Source organism: Pempheris klunzingeri, chromosome 7 (genome assembly GCF_042242105.1).
Source record: "Pempheris klunzingeri isolate RE-2024b chromosome 7, fPemKlu1.hap1, whole genome shotgun sequence".
Taxonomy (NCBI): Eukaryota; Metazoa; Chordata; class Actinopteri; order Acropomatiformes; family Pempheridae; genus Pempheris; species Pempheris klunzingeri.
Window position 1 is genome coordinate 15,195,694 of NC_092018.1, and position 27,239 is coordinate 15,222,932.

Sequence of the window (27,239 nt, forward strand, 5' to 3'; positions counted from 1 at the left end):
TTGGCCGCTCTGGGCTTCCGTAGAGATTTAGTTGATCTGGTTCAGAGGTTGATGTGAGAGAGTTAGTTAGAGACGTTAGTTTGTTGTTTCAGAGAATTCTACTGATTTTAATGTAAACATCAGATTTTATTGTCAACAAGTAAAAACTTTAAATGGTGATGAATAGTTTGTGAACACACACACACACACACACACACACACACACACACACACACACACACACACACACACTGCTGTCCTGTACAGACTGAACTCTTCTGTCTCTCTGCTGTGTTCACTGTGGCTTCTGTCTCTGTTCTTCTGTATTTATGAAACTCTTTCTGTTAGAGATCCTGTTACTGTTATTTATCAACATCAGTATTTATAAAGAGATGCTCCAATAAACTATTACACTACCAAACCATGGCGATGAGTGACACCATGGCAACAGGCAGCCACACACACGCAACAATCACAACTAAACACCTAACCCTAAACTTAAAACAAGTCTTAACCCTCAAATGCCCCTTTAACCTTGTCAAAGAAAAAAGCAATAAAAAAATGTATTGTTTATATATTTTATTTCCTTGGGGCACTAATAACAAAAATCAATGTTTTTTTTATGAACAGACCCCACATTTTTTTAAATATTGGCCTCTACCAAACGGTTGAGATGTCGTAAGTAAAACATGTTTTGAATAAGATACAGTGAGTCAAAATGTGCTCTACCATACGGTGGAGCAGAAGGGTTAAAGGTCCCATATTGTGCAAAATGAACTTTCTGCTGCTCTGTCTTTTCACTAAACGTGTGAAAATACTCTTTATGATGTCATAAGGCAATCTGTTGATCATTACTTGCTGAAGGGCTAGAAGAGGTCACATGATGAGAAAAGTAATGTAAATCTGTTCTAGTAGGACCTCCAAAAACCAGTATGAACCTGAAAAAGAGCAGAATGTGGGACCTTTAAAGTTGTGAGGATGAGCCAAATTGTCTATGTAATGCAGGAATGTCCTCACAACGATGGTTTGAAACCAAAATATACGCACACACACGTGTTACTGAACTGTCTGCTGCTTCCCATCAGCTGACAGTAACTGGCAGACAGACTGGTTTTATTTCTTAGAACAAAGCAGTGACACTCAGGTGGCTCCTTCGTGATGCTTAAACAGGAAGTGATGTCACAGGCCCTGAGTGGCTCGCTCCAGCATGTCCACGGTCCAGTACTCATGGTTCCAGCCCAGGAACCAGCCGGTGAAGGTAGGCGGTTCAAACCCCTGCTTCACCGTCACAGTGGGGGTACGAGGGTCTCTGTCGGCCGGGTCGCTCTCGATGTACTTGACGGCTGGACACAAAACGAGAACAGTTAGCCGTGAGCATCCTGGTTCACCTGGGTCAGGTTCAGTTTGTAAGAACACGGAGGCCAGAGACTTTTCAGGAATAGTGAGGACCAGGACTGAGTTACACCAGCTGTTTGTCAAGTCCTACTGACTAGTCACTAGTCAGTACTAACTAGCCATCACTCCACATGTTTGTACTCAGGCAGATTCATTGGTTGGTTATCAGCTACACCTGGCAGTTAGAGGGAGTAAATATTTAGTAATAACTAATTTACTTGTTTTAATTTAGTTCCTTATATTATAACCCGGTTAAGTTTGAATTTACAGCTTTTGTAATCAACAGATTAGCAGTAATCCTTTAAAAGCAGACATCTGTTGTAAACTAGTCAACAGAGCTGAGCCTCATTTTTAGGCAGAAATAAATTATAGTAAACCATTAGTAGAAAGCTGTGATGTAGATTTCATCTTAATGAAAAACTTTCAGCTGTCTAACATCTAAACTGCTTCACCTGTTTAAAAAATAGAAAATCAGTTAAAATATTTTCTGGATTATTAAAACAGTGACTGATTGTTTAGGAGAGGAGAGTTAAACACACTCCTCCATCAGACACTTGATCATGTAACAGTCACACATGACGTTAATAAACAGACCTCCTCTGGTTTACGTCAGATGATAAATATGATTAAAACCAGGATTAGTCACAACAGAGACAATGACTGACTGAACACACGTTGAATTAAAGGAAGCAGTAAATTATTCAGGAGCATCAGAGGACGTGTCGCCAATCAATGTCCAGAAAATCCCGATCCTGTTTTTAGACCAACATTTTGTTTTTTCTCCAGAATAACATCTGGTCTCTTACTAGACCCGTGTCCTGTCTTTGTCCAGGTCAAGTTCCTGTTCCTCTTCCTTTTCAAGCTTCCAGGTTTATTTCTGCGCTCTGCTCTTTCACGTGTCTCCTGCTGGCTCCTCCCACTCAGCCCATGGACTTTATTTCACACTAATAAAAATAATACCTTTAGACACAAGCTGACAGCAGCACTGTGAGTGGAGGCCTCACATCGTATCTTTTGATTCATCCATCCACGATGTTTCAGTGGGACAACTGTCAGTTCATCAGGCTTACTTTTCTCTCTTTGTTCACACTAACTTCCTGTCTGTCTCACCTGACGCCGCTGCCTCCGTCTTCTCCTCCTCACGAGCGTCGTCTCCGATCCACACGAACACCTGCAGGAGGACACAGGAAGTGAGGACACACTGAGGACACACACGCGGCCTGGGTGGGGCATGTTACTACGGTGATGGCAGGAGTCTCACCTGGTCCCAGGTGTCCAGGATCATGACATCATCAGGAGCGAGGTCATCCTGTGTCAGCTCACCTGGAACCTCCTCCATCTGACACACACACACACACACACACACACACACACACACACACACACACACACACACACACACACACACACACACACACACACACACACACACACACACACACACACACACACACACACACACACACTGAGCTGTAATATCCATTTATGCTGATGTGTTTTTCTTACAGGTAATATTTATGTTCTGATCAGTTTACAATTATTTACAACCAACCTCTAGTAAATTATCCAAATGAATGTTAATTATCAGTTAGTGGTTAGTTAATCATTAAGTAACGACTAAGAACTGATCATCGGGGCTCAGAAACCCCTGAACAGCAGCACGTAAACAGTCATGTGACCAGGCGGACAGACAGACCAGGAAGTTTCCGGTCTTGTTGGAGCAGGCGAACAAGCGAGGAGGATGAGCGCCCATCTTGTCCTTCAGCCGAGGGGAGCGACAGTAGTCCTCCTGCCCCCCCAACGCGTCCCAGAATGCATCTGTAACGACACAGAAATATAGAGCACAGGTTTAATGGAGTTTAGCTGGTTTAATTATTTAGATCATTGAGAATTTAACAGTCAGAATAAAACATAGGAACTCCTCCGTCACCCCTCACCTTCCTCCTCCCCCTCCCCCAGTGGGGTGAGGGTCACCTGCAGGAGTCCAGCCAGGTGCTCAGCTCCCTGGGCTTCAGCTGAGCTGCTGCACCTCCCTCTCCACATCCAGGAGCCAGAGGGGGAGACCAGGAGGAAGACATCGCTGGAGTTCAGACAGGAGGAGGACGGATCCACCTGAGGAGGACAGAAGGGTCATGGCTCAAACTGGATGCATGCTGGGATCAGTCAACAGGATTCAGGAGCTAAAATCCAAAATAGACTGATCCTGACATAACTCAGTGTCCATATGGTTTTGGTTTTCTGTCTCACCTCCACAGCTCTGGAAGCTCCTGCGGGATTGGCTCGAACCTGGAACAGACGGGTGTCAGCCACATCTGATTGGCCGCCCTCTCTGGAAGTCCCGCCCTTGTACACCACCATTGGCTGGCTCCCAAACAGGCTCATGAGGTGTGCGGGCTCTTTTCCCTGAACCACGCGTACCTGTAGACAGACAGTCAGAAAATTAGCAGGCAAGCGTGAAACCTGAATGCTCAGCGGGTTAAATTCAGTGTCTGGATGCATTCAGGAAACTGGTCCCAGAGTTCCCTGTTGCTGTACCTGCACAGCACCCCCTCCCAGTTCATCATCCAGCTGGACAGCCAAGATGGCCGACGCTCCAACCTCATCCTGGCTAGACTCTGCCCCTTGCCTGAGGAGAATAATACAAAAAAAATCTCAAGTTGCTATGTTTTTAATTATAATTTGTGCATTTCAACCACAAACTTTATATGAAGATTGAGAACATGACGGCTCCCCAAAAGTGAAGCCAAAACACCTGGATCGCCCCCTGGTGGCTGGCTGCAGTATGGGTCATAAAGCCTGTCCCGTCCATGTTAGCAGATGGGGTCCAAGCTAAAAAATCTAAGTATACGTCAAATAAATTTTCCCCAATGATAGTTTCTGTCATTTTTGGTAGTTCTTATCACACTGATGTTTAAGAGTTCATTTTTTTCGGCCCAGCTTGGTTTTAATTAGTTATTTGATGCTATAAAAAGGAAGTTAAACATCATGATTGATATCCAGATGTGACCTGTGATTTGGTGGATTTGTGTATCAAGTGGAGACTTGTAGTCCATCGTTATATACAGCCTGTGATTTCAGCATTAGTTTTAACAGAGAGCCAATAGCAAAGAAAGCTGCTCCTGTACAGATGGTGTGTGAACACCCCAAGATAATTACAAACAAATTTTACACTGACAATAGGCAGACAGGCAATTTATGTATAGATGACCTTCTAAAAAACAACTTACAAACAACGTATAAAGTCAATTGCAGTATAACACGAATGTGTGTGATATCTCACCACATGTAGATGATCTGACCCTGTCTGTTGTTGTGTTGGTACTCATACAGGATGATGTAACTGTCTCCTCCATAAAACTGACCGAAGACTGACGGATCCACCGGAACCTTTTCTGATCCTTCGATACGCCAGATCTTCAGACAGACAGACAGACAGGCCATCAAAATATTTCAACCAACTTAAAACAAAAAACTACATTTCCCATGAGTCTTAGCTACACATGGATTTAAAAACCTGACAGGATGCTGCGCTCACCTGTTTCTCTCCGTCTCCACGGTCCACCATCCCATGCTGCGCTGCCATGGCCTCTGATTGGTGGAGCTTCGACACGTCAAACGGAACCTGTCCAATCAGGGGAGTTAGTGACAACGGCAGAGAAGTTCTCTGAACAGTCTGGTCCTGGAGTTGATCCCGAACCTGATTGGTTTACCTTCTCTATCTTCGCGATCTGATTGGATACGTAGGCCGTTCCCATGCCGACAGTGTCATCGGGGTCCCTCCAGTCTTTAAAGAACTGTGTGAAGAGCGGAGTCTCCCCGTGCTCAGGAAGGACCTGCACCTGAGGGTACGACGACCAGGGAAGACGGGTAAGACAGGTGAGGACAGGTTGGACAGTGTGTGTGTGTGTGTGTGTGTGTGTGTGTGTGTGTGTGTGTGTGTGTGTGTGTGTGTGTGTGTGTGTGTGTGTGTACCTGTGTCTGTTTTGGGTAGTTCATCTTCTGGATGAACTGCTCAGCGCTCTTCAAAACAGCATGACGCTCCTCAATGTTTGCATCCTTTCCTGCACATACACACCATCATCATCGACAACTCTTCTCCTTCTCACCGACCAATCAGGTTACAGACTACAGCTCCTCAGCCAGCTGAGGAACCTGAACCACGTTCTATAACAGAACCCAGACTGAGCTGGTTTCAGACCAGTTTTGTTATAAACAGAACAAAGTTGGAACCTTTCCAGACGAAGATGTGTCCGTTGGCTCCGTTGTCGAGGATGAAACACTCGCTGGACTGCAAAGCATCCTGGGAGAACGGATTCTGCTCTGCTACCACGGTAACCTCTATGTCACCGTCTGCGTTGGACACCTGATGGACGGATAGACAGACAGACTAGACTAACACTTCCCGCTGATACTCCACAATAAAAGCCTCACAGTGGACAGTTTTTTTTTAATGAGCAGTTGGATCATGAGCAGCCGCACTGAGCTGATTGGGTGAAGACATCATCCAGGTGAGAGACACCTGCACCAAACAGGATATTACAGTCACTCAGTCCGAGCGTTACCTTGTACAGCTGCGCCCGTTTCCTGTTGCAGGCGTCCATCTTGGTGTCTTCACTGTGAGCTTCAGGCAGCTCTGGCTTTTCCCCAAGTACCTGAACACAGACATCAGCAAGGAGGTCAGAGCTGGACAGGAGGAGGTTAGCGGAATAAAGGAGGAGGTCTCCTACATGGTTGTACAGTGAGGTCAGAGGTCGACAGGAGGAGGTCAGAGGACAAAATGAGGAGGTCTCCTCCATGGTTGTACAGTGATCCTCGATCTGTTAACTTTTGCATCTCTTTTGTTTTTTTCAGGGTGTTCGATCACGTGTGTAGTTGTAATATCACCTCATGTAAAAGCAGACCGGATGGTTCGACCACCCTCCCTTAATTTTCACTATTGATCCTGACTCCTGTGCTCTCTAACTAACTAGTCCTTCAGCACCTCTCAGCAGTGAGAGGTGCTGAGGTGGAGATGTGTCCTGTCATCAGCCTTACAGTTTGAAATCATGTTTGTTTTTTACCAAATCATAAATCCAGGTATCTGACATACATTAACACTTCAAATCAAATCATCAAGAAAGACAGAAGAAAAAGATGTGTCACATACAGTTCAGTATAAAATACACTCGTAGTATTAGTGGTATTAGTACTCTAAGGTCATGTTCTGCCTGTGTCATCACCTCCAACATCCTGTCTGGCTCCGTCCCGTCCTCACAGATCATCAGCCTGGCCCGCCCACACCGCTCATCATCACGGATACCCTTAGACACCTGTCAACCAATCTGTCGGTCAGTGACATCACACTTGACCACGTGATGTCACTGAACAGTGATGATGAAACGAAGTTATGTCACCACTCACCATGGTGGCCTTCAGCCTCTCAAAGCGGTTGCTATGGGAACCAGACCACTGGATGATTTCCTGGAGACAGAAAAACAGTCTTCTTGTACAAAATTCAATGTACAGAAATAGTAAGTGTATCAAATTAAACTATATCAAGTTAAACTACAGTATTTTGTATTTTGAAAATGCATTTAAACATACATACATTTATACTGTGTATGTGACATCATCGCTCAGTTTCAGGGGAAAGTATTTTTAGTATTTTTAAAATACACAAATACAGAATGTTAAAATATGTTGATAGAAAATACAAAACCATCATATCCAAGTCCATCAAATACAAATTACAAAAAACTATTTTGTATTTCAAATTTGTATTTCAAATACATTTATCAGAAATACTGCCCATCTCTGCCTGTAGAGATGAGTGAGAAAGTGAGACACGTTCAGAACTGTCTCTCACCTCTCCCCCTGTCTCACCTGTCCCAGGTCCAGTATAAAACTGTCTCCCTGGTTGAAACTCTCCCAGCTGACAGGAACCTCCGTCGCCCTGATGACACGTCGACCTTTGACCTGGAGCAGCCTCTGAACTTCCACGTCATTGGTCACCACATGCTGGAACCCTGAGGCCACGCCCCCTTTCTGTGTAAGAGGAAGTGATGTCATCAGTGCCAAAGACCGTGTTTTCACTTAACTAAACAAGAATCAGAGTAGAGACTCTTTCCACAGAGAGCATTTTTGACTCAACACCAGAGGAGTGTTTGTCACTTTAGATGAAGTAAACAACAAAAAATGAGAATATAAATATAAATATATATTTATTTATATAATATATAAATATTTAAATATATTCAAACTCTGTATTTAACTCTGTCTGTGATGCTTGAAGTAAAAATCACTGCAGTAATATTGGTGGTACTGCTTGTGTAGTTACCATGTATTTAAGTCCAGTCTTGAAGTACCCAGTGAAGGTACTGGACTCATAACCCTGGACCTCACGGTACTGGACTGGCGCCCCTTGTAGATAGTCATCCATCTGCATGGCAAAGATGGCTGCCGCACCACTCTCATCCTGAGAGCACTCTGAACCTGCAGGACAACCAACCAATCAGAGAACAGAGTACAAAGTATTAGTAGTATATTGTAGTATGTGTAAAAGTGAAAGGACCCAGATCAAAGTCCTTAAATGTGACTAGTGGAGTCCCTCAGGGTTCAACTCTGGAACCTCTTCTGTTTTCTACTTAAATTAATTTACATCTGCAGTTTAATTATGTCTTAATGCAGATGATGCTGTTATTTATTGTTCTGTACTGAATGAAGTGTTCACCTTTGAGTCAAATGTTTGACTTTTGATTTAAAAACACTTAAGACTGCAATAAATAATGAAATATGTCAAAATTATGAGAGAAGTTGAAGATTATGACTTATTACTACACGCACATATATAAGTGTATATGTTTGTAATATTAGCACAGGCTATATTGCAGCACCTTGCCAGTAGTGCAGGTCGTACTGCATGACTCCTCTGCGGTTCTTGGTGCTGTGGAGAACCAGGTAAGCGTCTCCGCTGTAGAACCCTCCATATAGGCTCTCAGGAACAGGAACGAGCTCCATCTTCTCCACCCGCCACAGCTGAAGCCCCTTCTGCCCCGCACGCTCAAACTCCGGATGGAAAACCATGACGTCACCTGCAGGGGGCGGAGCCACACAACACCTAAACACTATGATGTCACCTACAAGGGGCGGAACAACACCCTACCTGAGCATTATGATGTCACCTGCAGGGGGTGGAGACTTTTAAAATCGAAATTCTGACTGTTTAAAAGTTTAAATTGTTGACGTCAATCTTGTAAAGTTTGTTTAAAAAGTTGGTGCAATAATCCACATTTTCAGCCTGTGGGGAGAGAGTTTGTTTTGTATTTTACTCAGCTGTTTTATTTTTGCTATTTTCATTTAATCGTCTGTAGAGGGAACAGTGAAATGTTTCCTCTGGGGATTATTGTATTATTACATTATGTTCATCTGGCAGAGAGCCACAGGGAGTGACTCATCTTCTCCAACACAAAACATCTTTGCTGCAGCTGAGAGAAGCAGGAAGAGACCCGCCCAGCCAGACAGTTTAAGGCTGTTTTCTGTGAACCTTTGGAGGTTTAAACTGATTTAAAGATGTGACAAACACACCGGACAAACAATTAAAAATCCCACAGACAATGAATGTCTCATTAGTGACTGAAACACAGCTGAGAAATGAAGACATAAAGCTGCAGCAGGACACGAAGATGAATTTTACAGGTAATTTAAAACTGTTCAGTAACTTCAGCCTGATGAGCTGAACTGACGAGAAGAAACAAACACATGATTCATTTATGAGAGGATGAACAAAGACTAATGACTGACAGTGAGGATGATGATAATGATGAAGAGTTTTTGCACAACAGCAAACTTAATCTGTTTTTTGTGCTTTTTTAAAATCAGCTTTAAGCTAAACTAAAGACAGAAGCAGTTTGGAAGCAAAAGCTGGTTTGATTTTAGATGTTTGCAGACCAAAGTCTGAACTGATTAATGAAAACACAGATCAATAAATTAATCAGCAGGAGGATGAGGAGGGAGAAGAGTTTTAGTGAAATACAAGAAAAACTCACCGATAGTGTTTGTTAGACGCTGCTGGATGGAAACTGATGAAGGCTGATCCCCACCTGAGACACTGACAGAGGAGGGAGTGGCTGCAGGTAACTCTACCTGTCCGACCCCCCTCCCCCTCCCTCTGACTCCTCCTCTCTATACAGCAGGGAGTCACACCCAGCTGATACACAACCAGCCTGAAACAACACTGAAGACAGACTGTTAAATAAATCATCATCATATTCAGCCTAATTTCTAAAGAATATCAAGTTTTTGTTGGATTTTCAGAACAGAAAACAACATACATATTTAAACAGTAAAGTTACTAAGTACTAATACCACACTGAAGTGAAAATGTTTGTTACATGTACAAGTACGTGAGTATAATTAGGAAAATTTTGTTAAAGTATTAATTATAAAAGTATTTTGCAGTCCCCAGTGACTGTTGTACTTATATATACTGTTGTTATATATTCTATCACTAGATGTTTAATTCTAATCATTGATGTAAAACCAGGATTTTACTGTTGGAGTTGGTTGAGGTTGAACTCATTTTGAACTACTTAATATCAGACTGCAGCTGATTATTATTTTCACCATAAATCAATTGATTGTTTAGTTTGTAAAAACTCATTGTTCTGTCCACCCAACAGTCCAAACTTCAACATTAATGAAAATACAATAAAATTACAATAATTAAAAGGAAAATTCATTTTCTGTCAATAAACTAATTGATGAATGGACTAATCATTTCAGCTACACTAATATAATCTGTCAATAGATTTCATTTATATCAACACATCATATTTTAGAAACTTCTTACATGTTTTTTGTACAAATATCTTAATTTGTAAAGATACTTAGGCTGTTAAAGTGTAATATTTCCATCTGAGATTAAGTGGAGTTGAAGTAGAAAGTAGCGAGAAAACAAAAGACTCCTGTAAAGTACAAGTACCCCAGTAAAAGTACTTAGTTATGATCCACCACTGGATTTTACACAGAATACATTTTGCCTTCTTCTTTCTTTGTCCTCTTCAGTGTTGCTGAGGTGCATCAGAGCTGTTTGGAATAAAACAAATGTTTTTCTTTTTCGTATTTATATGTTGTTGAGCTGTCAGTTCTTCATCAGAGCTGTTATCTCCTCACATTCATCATGAGTCAGAGGTAGCGCACTGTGTTAAAGCTCCTTTCATACATCAGCTGCAGCTCAGAGTGCCTGACACTCACGTCTGATGGAAAACACTCGAGACAAAAGCAGACAAGAGTCCTCTGATTAAAAAATAATTTATTCATCTGTGACAACATTAAAGTGCTTAATATAAAACTGAATTAAACGCTGTGAGCTTCATTAAAGTTCAAACACGTCTCACAGCCAACTTTTAAAATGTTCAACATGTCAACGACTTCAGGCAGTCACTCGTGAACTGAGACATGTTTTAATGTTTAAACATTGACTTCTTCACGTCTCCATGTCATTAACAAATTAAATATTGTTATTCAACGAAAAAATCACATTTTCTCATTTTTCTGCATCTGACGGCTCCCTTCCTTTTCTCTGTGCATGACCTGCTTGTGAAACTTTTTATAAACCTTTAAACAGATTAAGCAAACCTGATTTCAAATACAGTAAAACAGAGAAGAAAATAATAAACTTATATGAAATAAGCTCTGCAATAAGATACAACATTAGTGTTGAAAATGAACTTGAAGCTGTTCCTTGTAGGGATTTACTGAAGCTGCATGTTGTTATTAAAGTCAGACAAACCACACAGAGTGAAATGATGCTCACAGCTGTAAAACAACATGGATGAAATGCGATGATGATCTCTGCTGCTGCTGTAAAAATGCAAACTCTTCAAGCAGTAACAATCAGTCTCCTGTTCATTGGATAAAAGGTCCCTCTGAGTGTGAAGAAATGGGGGGGAACTACCCTACTGATACTGTTAGTTAGTTATTGAAGAAATCTACTTTATGGAAACACTGACACATTGAAGTACAACTAGCAAAAAGATGTGAAAAGAAAATGTACATGGATATTATATAAAACTCAAAACAGAGCTGCAGACAAATCCATCAACAGGACTGTATGAATGATGGAGATTTAAGTGAAAAAATAAAATGCACCTTAATAAAAAAAGGTAAAATAACACACTCGGAGGTCAAGCATCATCATAATGATTTCATGAAAGAGAAAAAAGATGAATATAGAGAATTAAAAACAGAGATCTCTAGTGATCACATCGACCCAGTCTCATAGAGGAGGGGGGTGCTACTGGTCCACCAGCTAAACCAGTGACAGCTGGGCAGCACGTCTGAAAATGACACGCATTACAAGAGGTCGATATCATCCTCGGTGCTGCCATGGCGATGGACACGTGTTTATATGAGTTTTATTTTCAAATGTGAAAAAAAATATCAGAGAGAGAGATATCTCTCATAGTTCATGTGCAAATTGCCACAATACCTCGTAAAAAATGTCCATCCTCCCCCCTCTGTAACACTCTTATTTTGAAATGGATTACCGGATGTGATCATACAGTGTTTTGGATCATCTCCTCATATTTTGAAACTCCTCCCGGATGTTTATGTCGTAGCTTCAGTTTGACGCACAGCGATCAGCTGTTAGATTAGTTGTCAACATGTCGCAGTAAACCGGGAACTAACCGGTAAACAGCCGGTAACTAACCGGGCTTAACCGGGTTAACGGACAGTTGGTTTTGGTGGGAGGATGGAAACGTTTAACAAGCTAACCAGCATGCTGCTGCACGCGCTGGAGACGGTGAGTTAGCAGCTACTTAAGGTTAGCTCAGTTAGCTTCTGTAAGCTGAGTTTAAAAAAAAGTTTAATAAAGTTTAACGGAGTGAAGGCGGCGGACAGACACACAGACAGACTGTCTCACTGTCGGCCTGTCTGTCTCTCTGAGAGCCGAGAGGACACCGACAGTTTGATTAATCTGACACCAGAAACTAACTCTGTCAACTGTTTATCTGTGAGTTAACGAGAGTAACGTGACCGTGAAGCTAACTGTTAGCTCGGTGGACAAAGGTGTTGTGGCTCTGTGTCAGTTTACCTGCAGCAGGTAAGTATGTGTCTACGTGGAGGAATGTCTTCAGGTGCTGAGACAGACTGAAACACACAGACAGGTCCAGACAGAGATGGAGGGGAAGGGGAAGGGCTCGGTCTGTCTGTCTGTCTGTCTGTCTGTGTTTACACTCACCGACCGATTGATCATTACGACCACACACACACACACACACACACACACACACACACACACACACACATACATACACACACACGTCTATCGCACCCCTAACTGAGTGAGCACTCCTCAGATGTCTGTCTTACCCCTAACTGAGTGTTTCTTAAAATAAGTCTGTTGTGTTTTCACTATGGAGGCTGTGAGTTAAGAGGTCCAAACTGTTTTCAGTTGGTTTTTTCAGGTAAAACAAATTAAACAAACAAACAAATTAATTTGACTCTTTATATCACTCTTTCTCTATCTCTCTGTACCTGTCTCTCTGTCTCTTTACCTGTCTTGCCTGTCAGAGGGAGCCTACAGTGGATCTGTTGGACTCCTTTGTGGATCACTGGAAGTCAATTACCAACTATTACATCGAGACGACAGGTGAGGAGCCGCTGAAACTTACACATACTGTTAACTGTTACCACCTGATCAGCCAATCAGATTCACCTCTGTGTGTGTGTGTGCGTGTGTGTGTGTAGATGACAGCCGACCTGTCAAACAGACAGAGATCCCCTGGCGTCTCAAACAGATGTTGGACATCCTGGTGTATGAGGAGAAACAACTGGTAACACACACACACCTGAACACACACAGTTAACCAATATAAAATCTCTGTTTTTAAGTGACAGCACGTCTGTATGACGGCTTTTGTTCACTCCACCTTCCAGTGTGAATTTTCACAACTTTCACTTAAAAACCTTTCTGATGGGGTCAAAACATTAGTCTGAACGGACAGAGAAAAATGTTTACAAATGTAATTGGATTAATGTGGACGTACGAGTGCTCAGATTTGACTTTACTGATCTCCAATTACAGCTGCAGAGTGGCTGAACAAAACTGGTTGAGTTTAAACGATTTGACTCAAATAATATTCATGAAATAGAGGGGTAACAAAGTAAGGTCAAGGTTTATTCAAAATGCATTAGCACACAAAGGTGTCTCAGCAAACTTTATAAACAACGGGTTTACTTAAACTATTATACTGCAAAATGTTATTTATTCTTTATCCTGCTGGACTTGGGTACCAATTTTCATTCTTTTTACATGTTTGAATGACAATGAACTAACTGAACTGAACTGAAAAAAATATAAGTGGTACAGAAAAATAATCAATTTCCAAAGAGGTCCTGACACTGTATGGCTCCACCTTGTAGCTTACCTGAACAATATTACATGCCAACCATTTAAACATTAATAAACTTCTTTCAGGCTCCCACAGATGTATTGATTGTATTGACTGGTATCTTGATAAACAGGGCGAGGAGCAGACAGGACCTTGTATTGAGTATCTGCTGCAGCACAAACTGTTGGAGACTCTGTGCACTCTGGGAAAGGCTCAGGTAACAACGGGTTATAACAGGTTCTGGTTATTCACCTCCATCTTTATTTTATACTCAGGTTTAAATCTCCTCTCCTCTCCTCTCCTCTCCTCTCCTCTCCTCTCCTCCCCTCCCCTCCTCAGTATCCTCCAGGTATGGTTCAGCAGGTCTTTCTGTTCTTCTCTAAGCTGTTGTCTCAGATGCAGAAGCCTCTCCTGCAGCTGGTCAACGTCTACAGACCTGTTCAGGTACACAAACACCTCACACCTGCACAGTTTCAAAGAAAATAGTTTGGAGTGTGAATCTGTGTGGCCTCTGCTCTGCCCCTAGAAACTGATCCGTCTCTGTGCACTTCCTGGTTCCAACACTGAGAAGGAGGCAGCTCATTTCTTATTGGTCGTCTGCTCCAGAGTCAAACAGGATCCGCACACGCTCAGATACGTCTTAGAGGTAAAGTCGGCCCCACTAACGCCGTTAACTACATTAACCCTTAGAGGTCCTAAGGGTTAACAGCTGACCACCTGCTTTAACTAGTCTCACGAACTGTCAGCTAATAAAAAAGCTTTCAGAGAAACCAACTAACTTGCCAACTTTAATGTAGTAACCACTTGCAGTGTTCTCGAGAAGCGCTCATCTGATCGATTTCACACTCGATGCTGCTCTGCCTCAGATCTCGATATGCGACAGACAGTCACAGATTCCTTCCTCTACATTTAGGTGATGATGCTACAGCGCCACCTGTTGGCCAAATGGTGCCAAACGTCATATCTACACGTGTCCACCAAATGTGGAGGCAGCACAAAGCATTGAGGACATATGAAGTTTTTTGTAATATAAGCGGTGCTCACAGTATTTGAGCAAATTTTTAGGGACAGCTTTAGCAAAACTGTATGAAATATTAAAAATCTGAAAAAAATGTATTTAAAAGGGAGATGTTTTATACCAAATTTGGAGATGATTACTCAAAATGTGTTGGAGCCACCATGTGGCCAAATTGCACCAAATTTGACACTGCACTCCCTTGGGTCCTCAGGAATACAGCCACCATGTGTGCAGTCGGTCGGATGAAAAGAAAATGACTGACAGACATAAAGGCATTCCTTCCTTCATTGTTAGATTAGTTAATTTATTAGTTTATTTGATGGGCAATGAACATATAAACAATATACATACAGATGTTACAGATGTTTTATGGCTTTTACCAGATTCAAACAGCCAAACAAACAAGGAGATAAACCGGAATCAGGAAAAAAACAAAAATGACTGATATTTGTATATTGACATTATTGGATTGATTGTTGATTGGGGGGATGATCACACAAGAGGATAGATGTGATATCTCCCTGTTTGTGATTCTGTGTTTCCAGATTCTGGACCAACCAGCAGCCAGGACACCAGCCTCTGACCAATCACAGCCCTGCACACAAGCCTCAAACCAGAGGGCCGAGCCGCCACCGCCGTCCAGCCAATCAGATTCACCTGCCTGCAGCTCTGTCCAATCAGAGTCTGGTCTGCTGTCGGCTCTGCTGCAGCTCACTAAGAGTCAGGTGAGCAACTGTGGTAAATGACCCAATGAAGGCGGTGATTTTTAACCTTCATCAACATGGAGGAGAAGTTTTAGTGTCGTCATGTAGTCATCGTGTCGTCATCGTATCGTCATAGAGGGGCTCAGTGTGTCTGAAGGCCTACGAGAGCCTCCTGCTGCTCTCCAGTCTCCAGTCCGGATCTTCAGGGGAGATTCTCTGTGATCGAACCCAGCTGGGAGAGCTACTGGCTGGGAGGCTACAGGAGCTTTACTGCCTGCTGCCTCTGGAGAGTCTGGACCCTGGACAGGTTCAGAGCTGGCCTGATACACCGTGGAGGTACACACACTGAATACACACATGGAATACACACTGAATATACACTGGACACTCACACAGAATACACACACACTCAATACACACACTGAATACACACTAGACACACACATTGAACACAGACTGAACACACACACACTGAATACTGAATTGTAGTATTTGTATGTACTGACAGTATGATAGCAGTAGGACTGCAGTAGTAGTATTAGTGTGTACTGAGCATGTACTGACAGGATGAGTACTACTGAAGTAGTATTAGTATGTACTTAGCGTGTACTGACGGCGTAAGTACTACTGAAGGAGTATTTGTGTGTTCTTTGTACTTAGCGTGTACTGACGGTGTGTTTTCCTGTCAGCTCTCAGTTTTCTCGCTGCAGCTCTGATCTCAGGTCAGACTCTCCCGCCTCTGATCACATGACCAACTTCTTCTCCTGGTTCGACTTTCTGGATCACCTGATGAGAGAAGCACCTCAGGTACACACACCTGCACACTGTCTGAGATTATACTGCTGGAAGTACTACTAATAGTACTCCTGATACTACTGTTAACACGCCTTTCACACGTATGTTTTGTGAAGCGCTGCATACATACTCCGCTCGGATTGGTCCACTATATTCAGTTAATTGATTTGCAGTTCGTTAAAGTGGTTCCATGTCGCTACCTCGTGGTTCTGTCGTACTGAATGTGAAGCTGTTTGATGATAAACCTTTCCCACATTTGTTTATAGAGTAGAATGTCTGTTTTTACAATTTATCCTCTATGCTAATTTGCAACTTTCTTTGCTTTTATTATTGTTTTTTTGTCTGACTTTAAATCAAGAATTTAAATCAAACTTGATGTAGTTAACACTCAGTTTGTGATCAGCATCACTAAAGTCAGGCTCCCTTTTCATTTCACTGTGCTCATTTACAATCATGCTTTGTTTTACTGGCTAAAGCCTTGGTACAGGACTAGTGTTACCTGGAGACATCTATTAATATGTAATCACTGCAGAGGTTGTCTGTGATCTTAATCCAGTGCAAATCTGTCATAACCATAATTTGTAAAGTAAGAACTCCACTGCAAATTAGCTACCACCTTGTCCAAACACAGAGGTATTGTGATAATGTTAGTGTAATGTAAATCAGCAAATTTGTGATTTTGGGTAGTGTTTTTTTGTGTGTGTGCCAGTTTTTGTTTCTTTTTCTGCCGTCTGTTTAGAATTATAGCAGCTGCGTTGGCAATTATAAATGAAAGTTTTGTGAAGGACACATCAGAGGGCAGAAACCTGGATCAGGTGTCTACAGTCTGAAACCAGTATAAGATGTTTACACACACCAGGACCTCTGCTGATTATAACGACTGTAACACCTGCCTCTTTGTGTGTGTGTGTGTGTGTGTGTGTGTGTGTGTGTGTGTGTGTGTGTGTGTGTGTGTGTGTGTGTGTGTGTGTGTGTGTGTGTGTGTGTGTGTGTGTGTGTGTGTGTGTGTGTGCGTGCGTGTGTGTGTGAGAACAGGTGTTAGCAGTGAAGCTAGCTCAGTGTGTTCATCAGCTCTGGTTGGTGGATGTTGTTCAGCCTCAGCTGCAGCACACGTGAGTCTGCCTCAACCTCTTCTCCCCTCCTCTTGTTTCTTCTTCTTCCACCTCCTCCTTTTTCTTCATCCTCTTCTTCCTCCTATCCTTCTTTTTCCTCTTCTTCCTCATCTCCTTTTTTCTCTCCTTGTTCTCCTGTTTCTTCTTTTCCTTCGTCTTCTTCCTCACGTCTTCCACTTTTTCCTCCTTCTTTTTCTTCAACATCCTCCTCTTCTATCTGTTCTTCTTCATCTTCTTCCTTCTTCCCCTTCCCTCCTTTTTCTATTTTTCTTCTTCTTCTTCCCCTGTCTTTCCTCCTCTTCTTCCTCTCATTATTACATAGGATGTACAGTGGATGCTGTGCTGTCTCTGATGTGCTGGTGTGTTTGTGTGATTCAGGTGTGAGCAGGTGGTCCTGGTCTCCACCTCCTTCGTCTGTGCTGCTGTCAGACTCGTCCAGTCCTCCTCTCTGCTGGATCAGCTGATTCACTTCTTGCTGAGGACGCATACACTGACGCACCTGCTGCTGCAACGCTGCGACCACATCTCTGACCAGGTGAGTCCAACCACAGGAGACCTGCAGGGACAAACAGCACTGCAGCTTACCTGTCTGTGTGTAGATCACGTCCAACTGACATCATGAGCTTCACCTGGATTGAATGATAAGGGATGTTATTCAGTATATTTACAATATCATTATATCTACTAGTGGAAGCAGATATAAAGAACATAAAACAGGACCTAAGATGGAGCCCTGTGGAACCCCACAAGAGACTGATGCTGATATTGACTCGTGTTGCATCACAAACAGTCAGTCTCTCTCTGTCCTCAGATCAGTATGGTGTCTCTGTCTCTGGTGGAGGAGTTACTACAGAAGCCTCATAGGGACATTTTGGACATCCTGGTGTTGAGTTTCCTGAAGAGTCGTAGATACCTCTCTCCACCTGCTGCAGGACAGGACGACAGACACACAGAGAACAACGAGACCCACGAGGACAGCGAGTGAGTCCATCACACCATATCACAACATGATATCACTTTTCAAGATTCACATAAAGGGATAATTCGGATTATTTGAAGTGGAGTTATATGGGGTAATTATCCATAGCGGATGTTTTCAAAAAAAAGATCAAAATCTTAATACATATTGCTTAAAGGTAAAGTGTGCACATAAGAGCAATAAAAAGTACATCGTGGTGAGACTTGAGAGAAAATAAAATTAAGATCAGTGAGTTTCTCTAGAATAAAACATTACAATGTTATTCATTTAAAACCTCCACAAAATTGACACAATGGACATTTGGTCCAGAATTTACATATTATTTAATCTTAGCACCTCCTCTAACAATCTAATGCTGTTGGCAGAATACAGGAAATGAATAGAAACCATTCACATGACAATGTACGGCCAGTACAGACAGCTAAAGATCCTCTTTGTGGATTTCTTCAGCTCAAAGTCACAAATGACTTCACAGTCATCCTCAGAGCCTCGATTCAGATACAGAAAAACTCTCCCAATGTCCTTTTTAATGAGGGAAATATGTTAGAAAGCTCAGGAAGAGCAACAGAGGAGGGACTCCTCTTCAGGACGGATGGACAGTAAACAGATGTGGCATGCACAGAATTGACTGCCACAGTGAAATGACAGTAAGGGCTATAATGTTATAGTAAACATGTTCGTGTCTCTGTCTGTTCATTGTGTCAGTGATCTGGAGGAGGACCCCTTCTTCTTCTCTGATGGCTTGTTGTTGTCAGACAGTCAGCTGCTCCCTACTCCCCCTCCACCTCCCGCTCTTTTCTCATCTTCCTCCTCTGCTCCTCCTCCTCCCTCTGGACTGGGATCAGCTGCTGACATCGTCAACAGGTAACACACACACACACACACACACACTCCTTGAGGTCAGGCAAATGTGATTCAGTCTGTGGAAACTGAACCCATTTCTGTTCCTAGTTTTATTTCTTCACAGTTGATTTGAGCGAATCACAGCTCAGCACGAACCCGAACACCAGCAGCAGACTTTCACAGTCTTTTTATCTAAATGGAGATTTTTCCTGACTGGTGTGATACAGTTTGGTAAATGTGTTGCTGTCAACAGCTTCTGTCTGTTTAATGCCACTGAAAGAAATCATTATTTATGTTTCTATTTATCAGTCCCTCTTCCCTCTGTTTATTCGTTGCATTCATTCAAAAATTCAGCAGAATTCAGCAGATGATGAAATAAGGTACTCCTACTCACTTGTTGTGGACTCATATCAAATAGACTTCAACTGTCGAGCTCAACTTTTTGTTTTTTATGGGTCATTTTTTGGGGGGATATTTTAGCTTTGTGGGAGTCAGACTGACAGGAAACATTTAGAGTGAGATGAGGGAAGAAATGTAACAAAACTCCTCTCAGGAAACAGGAAACTTTGTGATCACATGAATCTGAGGGTATTTTCACACCAGCTTTTTAGTCCAGTTAAAATCAGACTTAACTCTTTTCCCACTTGGTGTGGCGACCAAAGCAGCCACACAGAGAGCCTTTAGAGGAGGTGGTCTCAGTCTGGTCCATAACGAGCTCTGGAGCAGTTTGTGGTGGGAGTGTTGTCCGACCTCGATCGGACCCAACTACCAGGCGTACACTGCTGCTTCTATTAGTAGCAGCTAGCCGGAGAACCAAGGTTAATGTTAACAGTTATGTGGAGCTGCTCCCATCAGGCTGTGAAGACTCGTCAATAACTCTGGTGTGTGTGTGTGTGTGTGTGTGTGTGTGTGTGTAGTTTCCTGTGTTTAGTTCCTGTTCAGGTACGATCGGCTCAGCTGCTGCAGGAGGGAGGGTACGAGTCATATGTCCATGACGCTCACACACTGGTCAGAACACACACACACAAATATTTATATCTCTACATCGTCACTGGTCCTCACGAGGATAGAGCTACCAGAGGACTGACGGTGTTCTTCTCCTCTGCTGTATCTCAGGTGACAGGGTGTCAGTCTCTCTCTCAGCCGTGGGATTGGCCGCTCAGTCTTCCTCCTCCCTCCTCCTCCTCAGGTGAGGTGGAGGAGTTCTTTGAAGGTCACCTGCTGAGGGTTCTGTTTGACCGACTTGGACGCGTCCTGGAGCAGGTAGACACACCTGTCTGTCTGATCTCACACCCACTCGTCTGCCCTGTGTGATGACTCTGACTCACCTGTACCTGTACCTGTCTCAGGTGTGTTCTGGGTGTTATTGATGACCATGTTGTGCGTTTTCAGCCGTACGAGTTGAACCTGCAGCTGACTGCAGTTCTGTCCAGACTGTCGGCGTTCAACCACCCACTGCTGCATGAATACCTGCTCAACCCCTACATACACCTGTCTCACTGCTCCAGGTCGCTCTTCTCTGTCCTCATCAGGGTGAGACACACAAACACACACAGACAGGCATCTACCTGTCTAGCTGCTATAAATTCAATTCACTTACCTATCTCAGGTATTCAGATGCCTTCCTGTCTGTCTGTGTCTCAGTTGATGGGAGAGTTGATGCAGAGAATCCAGCAGGTTTCCAACCTGACAGACAGACTGTTGAATGCCAGGAGACATCTGCTGGGACTGAGCCACAATGCTGGGTAACTACCTGTCTCTCTCTCTCTCTCTGTCTCTCTGTCTTTCTGCTTCTCTTGAGCCATTTTCAGACAGACAACACACAAAATGGCCCCAAAGAAGATTCACAGTGAAGGCTGCTTTACTTGTTTACAGTGAACCAGAGAACGGTGGCAAATTGTTGCCCCGCTGTATTTTTTTAGACAGTATACCAGCTGCTGTGAGCTCAGAGGTGGAGCAACAATTTACCCCTGTTTGAAATCTGTCCTCACTGGAGGAAGCAGTTTGATTTACACTTCATCCACAGGTGATTCTCCATGTAGTGTGTGCGGTAACTGGCCTCCAAAGTCCTCTTTGGGTTTGAAGAAAAGGCGAGACAGAGCTTCCATTATTGCACTGCTTTCTGATTTTGAGGCTGTGATGCTTCTAGAGTTTGCTAACCATCACTGGTCAGGTCTATGTGCTGCAGACACAGCCAATCCTCTCAATCATGCACACAGTACTGGTACCTGTGTGTGTGTGTGTGTGTGGTCAAAAGAGGATTGGCTGTGGATCAGGCCTTCAGGGCCCCTTGTGTCCCCCTCCAGGTTTGTCTTGAACCTGAGGAGGAACACTAAAATGCCAGAATGCATGGAGCTGCGACAGCTGGTCAACACAGGGATCAGTCATGTAGGGGGGAGGGTTGTTGAAGTCAAAAAAAGGTCTCAGAAACTGGCAGAGGGTTGTTGTGACCACATAGCTCAGTTTCTCACAGGTGCTTGTGTCTGTATTAACACGGAGCTCTCGCCTTCGCTCGTCTGTATTAAGTGAGGGAGAGAAGCGCGATCCCCCAACTGATAACCCGAGGCATTACCAACAGATCAATAAGCAATTCAGACAATGATCAGCATTACTGATCTGCATCATTCTTGTTCATCTGTAGCTGTTTGTGTCGGCTAAAAAGAGTGAGAGAGCTCCGCGCCCTCGTCCTGTTGGGTGATGCTACACCTGAACCCAACAGTCCATCCTGAGATGTCGCCTTAGTCCCAAACATGTTGTTTTAGGGACTCGTCCCACCTTTTTTCTCAAATCACCAGCTAGCGCGAGCGGCAAACAAACAAATTCCTTACTGTGTTTACAATCCAGAAGAAAAAAATAGGAACTACTGTCCTTCTGAATACAAGTGAAAAACAGCAATGAGCTTCACAGTAGATGCTGGTGTGTGAGAATGTGAGTTCAATGCATTAATGCAATACTACAAAATAAAACTTCTTCATTTGTTTCTTTATTCTTATGTGACCAACTAAACTTTTGTCAATCACATTCAAGTTGGGCAACATTCAACAGCAGGGGGTGACAATACATGTGTCAGACTGAATAAATTGTTTGTAACACCTTTCGGTCTGCACGTTTTCAAAAGTATTAATCACAGAGAGGCGGTGGGTGGGTGATCACCGCTGTGGCCCGTCAAGGTCGAGGAAATGTGCCTCTGTCGGACAGGACAGGTGTGCACGCGTTTATCTGTAACAAACCTAACTGTCAGGGCAACCAGTTGCCATGGTGACGCATTCCCATTGGAGTGTGGATGAAGCCAAGCAGGTCAGCCCCAGCAGGTGTGAATACTCGGCCCACACACGGTGCCCTCAGAGCTGTGCAACGGTCTCTTAGTTGACCTTGTACACTTGTCTCAGGTTCTACTGCATGAACAGAGCAGCCGGTTTACTGCCGAGAAACTAGACGACGTTCAGTGAAGGTCTCGTCATGTCAGCAGGTAAAAACTGTTATTAGGAGCTCTCTGCTGTTACCTGCTGAAAGGTTGATGAAGTGAACACAGACAGGACATCTTGTCAGTTATTTGACCTGCAGTTGATGTCCAGTTTACCTGTGTTTTCTTGTGGATGTGACCCCCCAACCCCGCTTCATTCCCCATGTCAGCAGTTTTAAATTATATCACCAATAACTACATATGCACTTTTTATCTCATTCTTATTTTACAGCACTTTATTTAACATATTTTATCTATTTAACAATTTTATTGTATGTGTGGATGTGGATGTGTCTTAAATAGAGCAAATGGAAACAGTTCTTCTTTTATGAGAGACAGCTAATTTCGTTTGTATGTGAGCATGCAGTGATGATAAAGTAATTCATTCATTCATTCATTCAGACTGGAGCACCTGACCCTTCTGAGAGGACTCATCGTCCTTGAGGAGTTCTGTAAAGAGCTTGCTGCCATCGCCTTCGTCAAACTGCCCCTGGAGCAGCAGTGACTCACCTGCACCACTTTGGACAGGAACATATTTACAGGTACGCCCAGTACACCTGACCTCTACATCGCCACTCTGACAAGTACACCTGAGCAGGTGGGGACAGGTGACCTGGAACAGGTAGAGCTGAGTAAACTGGAACTACATGAACTCCTCTGGTCTCTACTGGACCCTCTCCGGTTGACTTCCGGTTTTTCACCTGAAGATTTTAACCTCTCGGACATTGGCTGAGAACCTGATTGAAGCCTGTGTGACCTGCAGCTGCAGCGTTCCTCAAGCAACCCTGTGAATGTCTCACCGCCTCAGCCTTAATGAACTTCATCCTGACTCTGCAGTCTGATTGGTGAAATAAAACCGCTCCTATCGCATCATCATCATCAACATCATCATCAGTGACATCATCAGCTCTAACGCAACAGGTTTAGTTATTTATTTGTTTTAATGTTCGTAATATAATAATAATTCAGTCAGGAAAGAGACACAAATGAGGACAAAAGCGGATGTTTTATTTGATGAAGACATCCGTGTCGACCTTATTGATTAGTAGAGCCATAAATAGAATGAATGTCAGCCAGAGATTTTCCTCGGCGAGCAGGCGCAGCCTGGACACCGGTGTGGGTTTGAGAATGAGGATGAACTGTGAAGCGACATCGATGATGATGATGATGATGATTGGCAACAGGAAAGCTTGAGAATAGATTCCACTGAACTGATTGGATAATAAGAGAGGGGCGGAGCCACACACTGATGAGGAAACAGGTTAACTTCCTGCTTCACTTTAAGCTTCACGTGGATCTTTTTTTTAACTTTGTCTTTTTAGGATGAGTTCACAGTTTGTCTTAATCACCATCATCACCATTACATCTTTATGTACCCTGAGAGAGTTATCGGTGCCTGTAATTATCTCTCCGGCTCACAATAACTGTAGAAATCTCTTTATAATCCAGTCCCAATAGACGGGAAGGAGGATCAATCCACAGTACTTCCTATAAAGTTTATCTGAAGTTAATACAAAGCTTCAACAGCTGGAGTTCAACACATCAAGAGGAGATTTTCTAAAGTTCAGTACAAAATTCCCTCTTTGTGTTTTCTTACTGAGCTACAGTGAAGAGACTGAAACGCAATGGGGGAAAATAAAATAATGTACACAGTCAGGAGGAATGATTACAGCAAGATGTTTCAGTTCAAATGTGCATGTGTGGATGTTCTATAGATAAACTCGAAAAAAGTGTGAAGCTGTCCTTTAAACTGTGCGTCTCAACACTGGAACAGGTTCCTGTCAGACCTGTAGGAGGTCCGATCCTGAGACCTGGTCTGGGTAGGGTTTAAAATGCGGATGTCCCTCAGAGCGGCCGACTGGTTGTCAGATCGCACTGAAGAGTCAGCGAGTGCGTTCACATGCTCTCGAGTATCCTGGTCAGGATCAGGTCTGTCGTGTATGTAAACATCACATCCCTTTTTTCAGAGTCACTGTGTCTTATACCTGCTGTGTAAAAGCACTTTGAGTGGCAGAAGTGACTAGAAAGGCACAAGTACAGTCCATTTATCATTTATAGGAATGTAACCATGGTGACTTATACCGCAGAACCAGCGTGCTCCTTAGCAGCTTAGTTCAGCCGTGTGTCAAACAAGGCGTTTCAGATTCGATTAGTCCGCCTTCCTTTGTTTGGTTGCTTTGCAGTGTAGACAGTTGTTCCAAAGCTGGAATGGAGACTTTTTCTTTGCGTGTGAAGGGACGTTTGTAGAACACCCAATAGGAACACTCTCTCTTTCTGACAGGACCTGTGATTGGCCAAAGCCTCCCGTCACAAGTTAGATTTACTAAAGCCTGAAAAAGGCCAAGAGGAGCTGCAGAAGTCTAGTTTTTTCTCACACCACTTGAATTACAACACACTGAAAGGGTTTTATGGAATTTCTGTTAATTTATGCCAAAAATAAACCGCCTTTCATTTGTCTCCTGTCACTCCTGTGAAGATGTAACATGGGTTATCAGAGGGGCTTCACACTAGGTCAGTGTTATCTAGCCCACTTATGAGGTACCCACAGTCCATCTGTATCTGAATGTTCATTTATATACAAATGAAACAATAAGTAGGTTCGTATAACTTAGTTTTATTTAAGGCATCTCTCTTGCTTTGTTTCTTGCAGCAGTATTGCTCTACTATGCAAAGTGTCCTTGGGTTTCTTGAAAGGCGTTATATAAATCCAAGCTGTTATTATTTATTATTTTTTTGGTGACCAGCCCGTTCTATTCTTCATATAGTTGCAGCGATGCAGCCTCGTCCCATCAACAGTCAGCTCTTCTGGGCTGCTTATGTTCTCCATACACACAGGTTGAGCTTTAAGTTAAAGTCTACATTAATTTATGTCAGGCTTTTTCAAGTTAGCTGTGATGATTTAAAACCCCCTGGATCTGCTACCTGGAGCACTCTGGTGGGAACTCGGATACCGTGGCCTATAAAACAGCTGATCCAGGTCGTGACTGAGAAGGTGCAAAATCAATAACTCAAGACTCACCTGCACACAGACGATCAGACACCTGGAAACTGTTACGATCATGTAAACAGTGAGATGAACAACAAGTTTCTCATGTTCCACCTAATCGCCAAAACATGAAGAAAATCAAAACCAGGATATTAGTACACATGCAAACACACTCAGTGACATCCTCCTCCTCTTCCTCTTCAGGATGACGATGTCCTGACCTCCAACCTCTCTGCTGCCTCCATCAGTCTGTCTCAACTCTGCCGAGCTAGTTTTGACTTTAAGACACAAATATTCAAATGTGAAAAAAGTTTTGTTTTACAGTTTTATTGGGGACTTTGTGGAGGTGAGAAGTATTTAAATATTTAAGTGCAGTTTAACTGTTAAATCCCAAAGATGAACAGATTAATGTGACCCCACTGATGACGTCATGAAGTCGCATCACTAAAAACACTTTCAATGTCTTTAACTGAGTTCTGCCTGAAAAAACTTTTCATTTAATTAATCAATCGAACCTTATCAGTACATGTTTTACTTACACAGAGACACAGAGAGAAGTATGAGATTAAAAAGTGACAAAAAACCTGTGCAAAAAACAAAAATTATACAGATTTTGGATCTTTGGAAACTGAGAATTTACATAAAGTTTGGAGAGTTTGACACAAATGACAACAGGAGAGATTTCATTAATTTAGTCTGAATATTTGACTGTTGACATGAACATTTTTAATATGTTTATTATGACTGTTATCTGACAATTAATCAGTCTGTTATAAATGTGCCAAAACAGTTTGAACTTTTTATTTGATTCATTTTTAGTTTGATTTAAGGACCTGTTTGAATGCAAACTCAGATTATGGAAATATTTTCAGTTTCACAAGTTTAAATTACCACCGACCTTAATGTTTAACTCATGTTTTCAACTTGATTGTGTTTATTTAAAAAAAGAAAAAACACTGGAACATTGTGTTGTTGGTGTGTTTTATTTTGGTTTATTTCTGATGTGACGTCATTAATTCAGTTTTATTTTTTTTTCACATATTTGTTTTTTTTTAATTTCACAAACAACCTTTTAGATAAATATTAATTTGGACATTTTTGTACAAGCGATGTTCAATCTGAGACAACGAGAAGCATCAAGACTCAATAAACAGAATCGGATCTGTTTTTAAAGAGCTTCAGTTTGAATTATTTACCGTCCAGCTCTTTTTTTTTTTTTAAAAGACACCATGTCATCAGGACTATAAGATTTCAGTTTCTGTCACAGCAACAACAACTCATAGATTTTGATTGTATTTCTTATATAATTCTGTATAAATATGTAAATGCAAAGCATGGGAGGTCTGTCTGATTGATTGGCTTTTGATTGATTTCAGATGTGAACACGTTATCATGATTTTTTTCAGAATCAGAATCACTTTAATAATCCCCATGGGGAAATTGCTTTTTGTTACACACAGCTCCAAAAGAATAAGAATACACTTCAAACACAAAGTAAAATATAAATATATAAAAGTATGAATTAAAAAATGTATTAAAAATACATACATATACCACTACTAATAATACTAATAATAATACTACTAATAAA

General features: G+C 42.4%; 2 protein-coding genes across 3 annotated transcripts; one reads left to right on the forward strand and one right to left on the reverse strand.

Annotated features, from left to right (window-relative positions):
* Positions 1–535: 535 nt before the first annotated feature.
* Positions 536–9,447, reverse strand: LOC139203594 (gelsolin-like). Its single transcript, XM_070833409.1, has 19 exons — positions 9,399–9,447; positions 8,247–8,444; positions 7,691–7,845; positions 7,237–7,398; positions 6,775–6,834; positions 6,594–6,683; positions 5,937–6,026; positions 5,605–5,737; positions 5,347–5,435; positions 5,085–5,213; positions 4,910–4,996; positions 4,655–4,788; positions 3,910–4,000; positions 3,622–3,792; positions 3,312–3,486; positions 3,071–3,192; positions 2,636–2,713; positions 2,485–2,545; positions 536–1,322 (listed from the first exon to the last, which is right to left on the reverse strand). The coding sequence occupies exons 2-19, from the start codon at positions 8,434–8,436 to the stop codon at positions 1,159–1,161; spliced, it is 2,181 nt and encodes a 726-aa protein (XP_070689510.1). The 5' UTR covers positions 8,437–8,444; positions 9,399–9,447; the 3' UTR covers positions 536–1,158.
* A 2,519-nt stretch (positions 9,448–11,966) lies between these two features.
* fhip2b (FHF complex subunit HOOK interacting protein 2B) lies at positions 11,967–26,878 on the forward strand. Of its 2 annotated transcripts, XM_070833038.1 has the most exons (19): positions 11,967–12,157; positions 12,928–13,006; positions 13,105–13,190; positions 13,882–13,965; positions 14,088–14,192; positions 14,275–14,394; positions 15,312–15,491; positions 15,607–15,806; positions 16,160–16,277; positions 17,301–17,377; positions 17,756–17,912; positions 18,189–18,358; positions 19,062–19,220; positions 20,117–20,207; positions 20,316–20,462; positions 20,592–20,732; positions 20,844–20,944; positions 23,065–23,204; positions 25,853–26,323. In XM_070833038.1, the coding sequence occupies exons 1-18, from the start codon at positions 12,107–12,109 to the stop codon at positions 23,165–23,167; spliced, it is 2,169 nt and encodes a 722-aa protein (XP_070689139.1). In that variant the 5' UTR covers positions 11,967–12,106; the 3' UTR covers positions 23,168–23,204; positions 25,853–26,323. The 2 variants fall into 2 exon arrangements, with proteins under 2 accessions (XP_070689139.1, XP_070689138.1); XM_070833037.1 differs by having other exon boundaries at positions 23,065–26,878.
* The last annotated feature ends 361 nt before the right edge of the window (positions 26,879–27,239 follow it).